Source organism: Trachymyrmex cornetzi, unplaced genomic scaffold, assembly GCF_001594075.2.
Source record: "Trachymyrmex cornetzi isolate Tcor2-1 unplaced genomic scaffold, Tcor1.1 scaffold1270, whole genome shotgun sequence".
Classification (NCBI taxonomy): Eukaryota; Metazoa; Arthropoda; class Insecta; order Hymenoptera; family Formicidae; genus Trachymyrmex; species Trachymyrmex cornetzi.
This window is the reverse complement of record NW_017295840.1, coordinates 55,396-66,231: the sequence shown is the minus strand read 5'-3', so window position 1 is coordinate 66,231 and position 10,836 is coordinate 55,396. Positions and strand designations below refer to the sequence as shown.

General features: G+C 44.3%; 2 protein-coding genes across 2 annotated transcripts; both read left to right on the top strand.

Moving 5' to 3' along the window:
- Positions 1 to 6,418: 6,418 nt before the first annotated feature.
- LOC108770485 (uncharacterized) lies at positions 6,419 to 7,048 on the top strand. Its single transcript, XM_018522116.1, has one exon. It carries the CDS (start codon positions 6,419 to 6,421, stop codon positions 7,046 to 7,048), a length of 630 nt encoding a protein of 209 aa, XP_018377618.1.
- A 2,128-nt stretch (positions 7,049 to 9,176) lies between these two features.
- On the top strand, positions 9,177 to 10,447 carry LOC108770484 (uncharacterized). The gene is made up of 2 exons (XM_018522115.1): positions 9,177 to 9,323; positions 9,872 to 10,447. The coding sequence occupies exons 1-2, from the start codon at positions 9,177 to 9,179 to the stop codon at positions 10,445 to 10,447; spliced, it is 723 nt and encodes a 240-aa protein (XP_018377617.1).
- The last annotated feature ends 389 nt before the right edge of the window (positions 10,448 to 10,836 follow it).

The following is a 10,836-nucleotide window of genomic DNA, read 5'->3' as shown; positions in this document are numbered from 1 at the left end:
TATTTATAACGGTGTAACTACTAGGTCATTGTTATCCTATCCTGTTGGATTACCAAGCACAACCTACACAAGAAACGATATTTAACAATATTTTTATGATCTCAAGTGTGTGTGCTGTGCGAGTTATAATTGTGCATCAGCCTATCAATATTACTCCTGGTAATCACTATGACCTACGCGATGGTCACACCATTGTCAGCAAATATCAGCTCGTGATCCACACGATGAATTGCACTACAAGAAATCGACAGTCGAAAATGTATTTGTCATGAATGTGTATGAACTTTTAATAAATACCGAGCGACAGCTAAAACCTTTTGAATGTTGCTCAGGGTCATGACCTTGATAATATATGTATGTCAAGATCAAGGTGATTGGAATGAGATCCTTTTTCAGGATATTTATTTGTTATAGTGATAATAATTCTATTTTTGTGTTATATTAGTAACAATTTTTATCATTATTATCATCATTTTATTATTATTATCACTTTGTCATTATTATTAATAACATTTTACAGGTGAACGATTTGGCATATTACAATTCAAAATGGGACTCATTACTTTTTTACGAAATTATAAATTCGATGTTTGTGAAAAAACTCCAAGAAAATTAAAACATATTTCCGCAGTACTTGTTCAACAACCCAGCGCCATATATCTTAAAGTAACAAAAATCGAATAATACCTAATACATAATAACCTTCATATCTTGTAATAGCATTAATTACTTCTAAGAAATCCTATTCTATAGACAAAATGATATAATAGCAAGTTGAAATAAAATTGTAATTACGTGATGAACTATTAAAAGTTGTTATTATTTTCGACTTTATATAAAACACCGTTTTCCTAAAATTTTTAAAAAACTTTTTGAAGCATAACTTTGTTTGATTAAAACTAAATAAAAGTTACAAAGATCAAAGGCATACACCACAATGCCTGCTGTTAATGGCTAACAAATAATTTTTGTTTATTAATTTCTGGAATACATTTAATAAACGTTTCGGTCCCAAATTGGACCTTCCTCAGTATTACATAAATTATTGCTTACCCTTATCACGCAAAACGACTTATATTTAAATAGAAACAATTATGTTGATTAGTACGAATCAACATAATTGTTTCTATTTAAATATAAGTCGTTTTGCGTGATAAGGGTAAGCAATAATTTATGTAATACTGAGGAAGGTCCAATTTGGGACCGAAACGTTAATTAAATGTATTCTAGAAATTAATAAACAATAATTACTTGTTAGCCATTAACAGCAGGCGATTGTGGTGTATGCCTTTGATCTTTGTAACTTTTATATTGTAACCACGTTATAACCTTAAACAAAACTAAATAATTTCGAAATACGATAAAATACCAATATACTACACTTAAAAAACCTATAACTATTTTTTAGCAAAAATCTAAAAATAAAAGATTAACAAAAGGCTGGTGAAAGCACAGCGCGGTGTTTGGCGCGCAGACATCCAAAGAGTTAATTTTAAGAACGTTACATTTGACATGCTGTTATAAACTTTGTTTCAGCCACATTTGAAGCCATCTTCAGCGAAATACATATTGAACAAAATTTGACACACTTTCACGTTCAAGATAAATTCGCGCTCAGCTGTATTATTCTGAATTCATCATGATTCAAGTGATCCATCATGATTCAGAAAAATTTGCAAAAGCCTATGAGATAATAAGAGTTAAAAAATAAAACTATTTTAACTCAGAGAAAGAAACTCACCGCAAGATAACAAGAGTGTGAAATACATCCAAATTCACAAAGTAGAATTTAAACTTCAAGTCAAGATAAAATCAAATTTTAGAATAAAACGTTCGGAAATATAATAATATGATTGCTTATAACAATATGTATAACAGCTCGATTGTTTGTGTGACACAGCAAAACAAATTATTAAATAAAACGACCAATAAACGAATAAAATAAGATTGTAACAATGCCCCCCCATTAAGGGCATTGTACCCGGTCTTCCACCCAGGCGGATGCCGCCGGTCGGGGGTCACTGCGAGCAATGAGGGCGCGGTGCGCCCGCAATTCTTTTTAAATAAACCAAAGACAATCCACAGGTACAGCAGCTCCGCCGAGGAAGCCCGAGCGCGTCCGAAGCGCGCCGAACATCAGGGCTCCCGCTCGTATTGTAAAACCGAACGATCCCGAAACAATACGAGCGGGAGCAACAATTGATGTAAAAAGACACGCGGACTAGACAAGCTCGTCCTTTTTTCCTGGCTTTAGCTATCCGACCGAACTCCAGATTTCGACTTCGACCAGCTCCGCTTCCTGGTGAGATGCAGCACGAAAAAGCGGTAGAGTTCTCTTTGCCACTATCGGGCTTTCCCGATAGCTGCCGATCACACAATCTCTGCGAAATCTGACCGACGGGAACTTCCAGGGCATAGGAAACTCTGCCCTGCCACCGGCCCGGCTCGCATCCGGTGCCTCCGTTCCCGACAAGAAAACAGGGGTCGAGATCTCTCTGCCTCTGCCGAGTGCTCTCGGCAGTCGGGGGCATCTTAGCGCATCCTTGCACCTTCTACCGGCACCGGCTTCGGCATTTGATAGGGGGTCGAGATTTCTTTGCCTCAGTCGAGAGCTCTCAACCGTCGAAGCCAACGCCTTGCATCGACCGCGGGATCTATATCCGTGAACACCGCGCCTCGAATTGCGATTGCGTTCGCGTCACGCGACGCTGGTGGATACTTGCGTCCCGCGCCGTGCCTAGACACGCGATTCGACTCGCTGCGATGCGTCCCGCGCGTCGCGACGCCCGGGCCTACATCTATCGAATTTCATGCGTTGATCGCGTGCCGCGCCGCACCGTCACTTCGAACTCACGAGACTGCGCTCACACACACACATACACACAAACACAGTATACACCGACTTCATTCAGAACGAACGCGTTCACATACACGCGCGCGCGCGTACACGTACTGTATAAACACGTCAAATATACACTTTATTTTATACTCAGTAAACCTGCGTTATAAGTTGTGTTATAACATGGCATTTAGAATGAAAGCACGCATCTAGAGATAATATTGACTGCGCACACACACACCTGCGAAGCATAGACAGCAGAGGCATTTAAATGCCGCTGCTGTTTACGCGAGACGAGCCGAGAAACTTGGGATTAAATAATATAGATATTAAAGAGAAACACAGTCGAACGGTTGGAAAATTATTATCGGTTAAAATTTTGAACGACAAAAATAAAGGTAATAATAGAATCGAAACGGCGGTCGAGTAAACAGAATAGACAATAGAAGCAAATAGAAAGTATAGAAGTTTCGAGAAGAAAATGCGAGAAAGGTTGAGGAGTCAAGCGAGACTCCGGAGCTAGCATACGAGATTCGACAAAGAGACTTCGGAGAGCTCGGACGCGTATTGGAGTGTAGTCCGATACTTTATTAAAAACTCAGTTAATTTTATACTCGTGTCTTGAGTCAGTGCCTATCTTTCCTTATTTGAAGATCTCTGAATAGTTTGCAGTACATAAATCCGCGCTCGCGAAATAACGACCGAGAAATATTAGGTGTACAACTTTGCTTCCGCCGTTTTCCTATAGATGGCTTTAGCGATAAGTGGTGGTCGAAATAAATAGATCATAGACGTCATACAAGAAACTTGGCCATCTATTAACATAATCCCACAGAAACATTAGTCGATTTGTGTCTGCATCATAAAGTTATTCTCGATTGAAAATGTCAGTTTACGAGCCAAATTCTCGTCATTTGCGAGAGGTTTTAATTTTCTGCTTCAATATGAAGAAATCTGCGGCTGAGGCTCATCGAATGCTCTCAAATACTTATGGTGAGGCCGCTGTTAGTGAAAGAACGTGTCGTGAGTGGTTTCAACGCTTCTAGAACGGTGATTTTGACGTCGAAGACCGGCATAGTGGTGGAAAAGAGAAGGTTTTCGAAGATGCAGAATTGGAGGCATTACTTGATCAAGACTCGTGTCAAAATCAAGAAGAATTGACACGATCATTGGGAGTGACTCAACAAGCCATTTCAAAATGCCTCAAAGATGCCATGGGAATGATTCAGAAGCAAGGAAATTGGGTACCGTACGAGTTGAAGCCGAGAGATGTTGAACGGCATTTGTTTACTTGTGAACAGCTGCTTGAAAGGCAAAGACGGAAGGGATTTCTGCATCGCATTGTGACTGGGGACGAAAAATGGGTTCAATACAATAATCCCAAGCGCAGAAAATCATGGAGAGTTCCCGTACATGCTTCCACGTCGACGGCCAAACCGAATATTCACGGCTCCAAGGTGCTCTGTATTTGGGACCAGCTCGGCGTAGTGTATTATGAGCTGTTCAAACTGACTGAAGCAATCACAGGCGATCGGTATCGAACGCAATTGATGCGTTTTACCCGAGCATTGAAAGACAAACGGCCGCAATACAACGAGAGACACGATAAAGTGATTTTGCAGCATGACAATGCTCGAACCCATGTTGCGAAAGTGGTCAAGACATACTTGGAAACGTTGAAATGGGAAGTCCTACCCCTCTCGCCGTATTCTCAGATGTTGCTCCCTCTGACTATCACTTGTTTCGATCAATGGCACACGGTCTGGCTGACCAGCACTTCCGGTCTTATGAAGAAGTAAAAAATTGGACCGATTCGTGGATCGCCTCAAAAGATGACTAGTGTTTTCGACGCGGGATTCGTACACTGCCCGAAAGATAAGAGAAAGTAGTGGCCAGCGATGGACAATACTTTGAATCATACATGTATAACCAGTTTTTTACAATAAAGCCTCGAATTTCGGAAAAAACGGCGGAAGCAAAGTTGTACACCTAATATAATATTCGGTGCCGCATTTATCGTCACATTTAAAGTCATTATTTGAACACGCAAAATCATGTAACTGAAGTGAACACTGGAATACCTTAACCAGTACATTAATTTAATTCTTTTACTTCATCAATCACCAGAAGTTACATATTACCAAAGTGGTGACCACGACGCGAATACAATTTCATTTTACCAGGTATGTAAATATGAAACCGTAATTTACCAATAGATGGCCATAGCTGTCAATGTAGTTGCCGTCAGACCGCGTTATTGACGCCATTTCCTTGTTCTGACATCTGACAAAGATTTTCAACTCACAAAAATACAAATTTCACACAACAGTATAGTTTGTAATAGCGTTGAACATGTCGAATTTTGTGCCTCGAAACTACGATTTGCGGACAGTATTGATTTTCTGTTACCATTTGAAGAAAACTGCTGCAGAATCGCATCGAATGCTTGTCGAAGCTTATGGTGAGCATGCTCTTGGTAAATCACAATACTTTGAGTGGTTCAAAAAATTCAAAAGTGGCGATTTTGACGTGAGAAACGAAGAACGTAGAAAACCACCGAAAAAGTTTGAAGACAACGAATTGCAAGCATTGTTGGATGAGGATGACGCTCAAACTTAACAACTCGCGGATCAATTGAATGCGACACGAAAAGTCGTCTCCATACGTTTGAAATCCATAGGAAAGATCCAGAAGGTGGGAAAATGGGTTCCACATGAATTGAATGAAAGACAGCAGAAAATCCGAAAAACCACTTGCGAAATGCTGCTCGCCAGGTACAAAAGAAAGTCATTTCTCCATCAAATTGTGACTGGCGATGAAAAGTGGACATATTTTGAGAATCCTAAGCGTAAAAGATCATGGGTAACTCCAGGCGAACCATCGACATCGATTGCAAGGCCAAATCGCTATGGACGGAAGACAATGCTCTGTGTTTGGTGGGATCAGAAATGTGTGATCTATTATGAGCTGCTAAAACCTGGCGAAACCGTTAATACTGAACGCTACCGACAATAAATGATCAATTTGAATCAAGCTTTGCGAGAAAAACAACCGGAATATCAAAAAAGGCAACACAAAGTGATTTTGCTTCATGATAATGCACCATCAAACACAGCAAAACTGGTCAAGGAAACGATTGAGGCGTTTGGTTGGGAAACACTTTCGCATGCGGCTTACTCACCAAACTTGGCTCCGTCCGATTACTACTTATTTACATCGATAGGACATGCACTTGCTCAGCAGCGCTTCACTTCTTACGAAGATGTACGAAAATGGCTAGATGACTGGTTTGGCTCAAAAGAGCAACAATTTTTTTGGCGTGGCATCCACAAATTGTCAGACAGGGGGGAAAAATGTATGGCTAGCGATGGGCAATACTTCGAATAAAATATTTTTTATCATTTTCATGCAATAAACATGTATTTTCTATTAAAAAATTCCGGTTTCATATTTACATACCTGGTAAGTGACGACTGAATTTTATATTTAAACAAGTCGGTCGGAGAAGACACCGTCGGAAATCGTGAGTGCAATGAATTGAACGCGATTCTGAAGACAGTGCAAGCCACTCGAGACGTGATGCCGTTGATGCACGAAGATGAGGCGGTCCGCCTGCCCTTGCCGGAACAGCAGGAGGCGCAACTTCAGGTGCCGCTTCAGCCTGCGAGAGCAAACCAGGAGAGCAGAGTCGACTTGACGACAGGCTTTTTTATGCCTGGATCCGAGGTGAGCCGCGTCGGTATGCGTATGCCAGAGTTCACTCCGGCCGATCCGGAACTCTGGTTTAACATTGTAGATCGCAGTTTCCAAGCGGCCGGTATAACTAGCGAAATGACAAAGTTCGGATACGCGTTGACCGCGCTCGGGCCGCGTTATACGGCGGAGGTCCGCAACATTATCATGAGTCCGCCCGCGGAGCGACCATATGAAGCGTTAAAGGCAGAGTTAATAAAAAGATTAAGCTTATTTCAGAACCATAAAACTCGTCGGTTGCTCGAGCACGAAGAGATCAGGGACAGGAAGCCTTCGCAATTCTTACATTTCCGCAGCCTCGTGGGCAACGTCGTCGGAAACCAGATATTGAGAACGATCTGGCTAAGTTGGCTGTCGGCATATATCCAGCCGCATTTGGTTACGTGGACGGCGGATACAATCGATCAGCTTACGGATACCGCGGACGCAATCGTGGAGGCGCCGTTTTTCAAGTGACTGAGGCTGCGCGTGCACAGACTTATCTCGGAAATGATTCATATTCAGAAATAGAAAAATAGAAAGTTTGAACATGCACACAGAACGAATGACGCGGCCTCGATGGAGGCGAAGATGGAAATCAAATTGGCGTAAATGCGATTGGCATTACAGTAAGAAATGACGGAGCATTGTTGGCGCTGAGGAGATCGATCGAGATAATTACAGAGGATCGGCCTCATCGGGACCGGGGCCATGATCGAAGTCGAACGCGACAGCGTCCGCGTTCGCGTACGCGTTTGCATAGCCGGGGACACCCGGAGAACGGGCTATGCTGGTATCACTGGCGATACGGCCCGGATGCACACAAATGCATGCCGCCCTGTTCATGGCAGCAGCAGGAAAACGCGGCAAGCGGTGCAGGCCATTTAACACACCGCTTATTCGTGATAGACAGCCAGACGAAGACATACTTCTTGATTGACACGGGCGCGGATCTCTACGTGTGAAGGATGGTTCGCGGGCCACGTCGGAGGTCGACCTACGAGCTCTCGGCGGCTAACGGCTCGATAATAAATACATACGGCACGGAGACAATGACGTTAAACTTCGGGTTACGGCGCGCGTTCACATGGCGGTTTGTCATAGCAGACGTGTAGAGACCGATCATCGGTGCCGATTTCTTGGCGCATTACGGTCTTCTAGTGGACTTACGAAATTCGCGTCTCGTGGATTAGGTGACGAATTTAACTTCTCCCGGGCGTTGCTTGCGCTGTGATGCACCATGTATAAAGACGGTTGCGGGCGCGACGCCATATCACACATTACTAGCGCAATATCCGGAAATTACGCGACCCGAAGGACAGCCGAGTGCGGTACGGCATGTGACGCGACATCATATTGAAACGACGCCGGGACCACCGGTGGCGTTTAAGCCGCGAAGACTCGCGCCGGAGCGCTTGGCGGCCGCGAAACGTGAGTTCCGGAAGATGGTCGAGGCCGGCATTGCGCGTCCGTCGAAGGATCGTGATGCTGGTCATCACCGCTTCATCTGGTGCCCAAGCGAGGCGAGGAATGGAGACCTTGCGGGGACTACAGAGCGTTGAATGCACGGACAGTGCCAGATCGTTATCCTGTGCGGCACATTGAAGATTTCGCGCAGTCGCTACAAGGAAAGAAAATTTTCACGACTCTGGACCTCGTGAGAGCGTACCACCAGATCCCGGTGAAGGAAGAAGACATACCGAAGACGGCTATTACCATGTACGAATTTTTATTCATGTCGTTCAGTCTGAGAAATGCGGTGCAGACGTTCCAGCGCTTTATCGACGAGATTCTGCGCGAATTCGAGTACTGTTACGCGTATATTGACGACATATTGATTGCGTCGGCATCGGAAGAGGAGCACCGGGAGCATCTGAGCCAAGTTTTCGAAAAATTAAAGGAATACGGGGTAATTATTAACCCCGCGAAATGTATATTTGGTCAAGCGGAAGTAGAATTCTTGGGTTACCTATTAACCGGCGAGGGAACCCGACCGCTTACGGATCGAGTGCGAGCAATTCGCGAATATAAGAGACCAGAGACAGCAAGAGATCTGAGACATTACTTGGGAAATGATCAATTTTTATAGACGATTTTTGCCGCGTGCCGCGGAGACATTGGCGCCGCTTAATGAATTATTACATGGATTAGGAAAAGGACGAGCGCCGGTATCCTGGACGTCACAGGCCGAGCAAGCGTTTGAGGCGTCGAAAGTAAAGCTGGCGGAAGATACCCTTCTGGCGCACCCGCGGTTTGGCGCTGATCTTGCGCTGTTTACCGACGCGTCCGAACATAGCGTCGGGGCGGCGTTACAACAGAAGGCGACAACGGCTGGGAACCCTTAGCGTTCTTCTCGAAGAAGCTAAGCCCAGCCGAAAGCAAATATAGCGCGTTCGACAGAGAGCTTTTAGCAATATACCTCGCAATCAGGCACTTCCAGCACGTGTTGGAGGCGAGGACATTCGCGGTGTACACAGACCATAAACCGCTCACTTTCGCGTTTCGACGAAAGGCCGAGAGAAGCACGCCTTGCCAGTTTCGATATTTAGACTATATCAGCCAATTTACGATAGATATCCGATACATTGCGGGCGTCGAGAATACAATGGCAGATGCATTGTCGAGGATCGAAAAATTAAAATCACCTCTGGACTACGTAGCCCTGGCGGAGTCACAGAAGAATAACAAGGAGCTCGAAAATTATTTGAAGCGTGAAGCTAGCCTTAAGTTGGAACGAGTGATTATTCCTGGGGTACAGTTATATTGTGACGTAGCAACGGAAACGCCGCAACCATTTTTAACGGAGCTTTCCGGCGAATAGCATTCGATTTAGTACACAGTTTGGTCCACCCGGGAATCAAAGCGACGGGTAAGCTCGTAGCACAACGCTACGTGTGGCCATTGATGAATAAAGACTGTAACGCGTGGACACGCGCTTGCGTGCCTTGCCAAAAGTCCAAGGTAACGCAACATGTGTCGGCACCTTTGGAAAAAATCGCCAGCCCGTCAAGACGATTCGAACATATCCATATCGATATTATTGTGATGCCGATATCAGAGGACAAACGATATTGCCTGACGTGCGTAGACCGGTTTACGCGGTGGCCGGAGACGTTCGCAATGAGAGACCAAGAGGCCGAAACGGTGGCGTGAACTTTGTATGAGAGATGGATCTGCCGGTTCAGGGTGCATCTCAAAATTACCACAGACCGGAGGCGTTAATTTGAGTCGCATTTGTTTAAACCTTTAAATAAACTTTTAAGAACGTGGCACCTAAGGACAACCGCATACCATCCGCAGTCGAATGGCACGGTAGAGCGTTTCCATCGCCAGTTGAAAGCAGCAATTAGATGTCACGAGAATGACCGGTGGACAGAGACACTTCCCACGGTGTTATTGGGAATAAGAGCTGCTTGGAAGGACGATCTACAGGCGACCTCGGAACTGGTGTATGGAGAGACGTTACGCCTGCCAGGACAGTTCTTATTCCGTAGAACTACAGATGAGCCAGATAATGTAGACGGGTTTGTGAAAAAGATGCGAAACCATTTCGAGGAATTGCGGCCGTTGGAAGCAGCCTGGCATTGTAAGCGAAAGACGTTCATATACAAGGATTTGGTAACGACAGAGGCAGTGTTTGTCCGGCATGACGCATCAAGGACGGCGTTGCATCCAACGTACAATGGGCCGTACGCAGTTCTCGAGCGGGGAGACAAAAGTTTTGTCGTGCGAGTGCATGGCAAAAACGTAACCGTCTCCATCGACCGGTTAAAGCCGGCTTACATTGTTTCAGATAAACCCGAAACCAGAGATATTCCAAGGAAGGTTGACGAGCCGAACGAACAGAACAACACCAAGGGCAATGAACCCAGGTAATGCGGGAACCAGCCGAATTCCTGGGGGCAACAAACAGTGAGAGCAACAAGGAGTGGCAGGAGAATACGATTCCCGGACCGATCCCAGGCGGGCCTACCATAGAAGATGATTACATTACGAATCCGATTTTAATGTATTCAATTTGAACACGGTGTTTGTATATCCGTTCATATATATGCTCTCCGAACTCTAATAATTTTTTTATGAGTACCAGTACGACTATTTATATATATATATACGAGGTGTGATCAAAAAGTAAGGTGACTTTTTGAATTTCGCGCGCTCTGTACACTCTAATTTCAAAATTTTTTTTTGTTGTGTTGGTACACTCGTCACGATCATATGTTCACAGTTTTGACTATATAGCATGTATTGTTTTTATGTGAGAG

What these genes read in the sequence shown, in the direction of transcription:
- LOC108770485 (XM_018522116.1), top strand. Translation starts at nt 6,419, where the DNA reads ATGCCGTTGATGCACGAAGATGAGGCGGTCCGCCTGCCCTTGCCGGAA.
- LOC108770484 (XM_018522115.1), top strand. Translation starts at nt 9,177, where the DNA reads ATGGCAGATGCATTGTCGAGGATCGAAAAATTAAAATCACCTCTGGAC. An exon ending in AACGAGTGATTATTCCTGGG is followed by an intron (nt 9,324 to 9,871) that starts GTACAGTTATAT and finishes TACCATCCGCAG; the next exon opens with TCGAATGGCACGGTAGAGCG.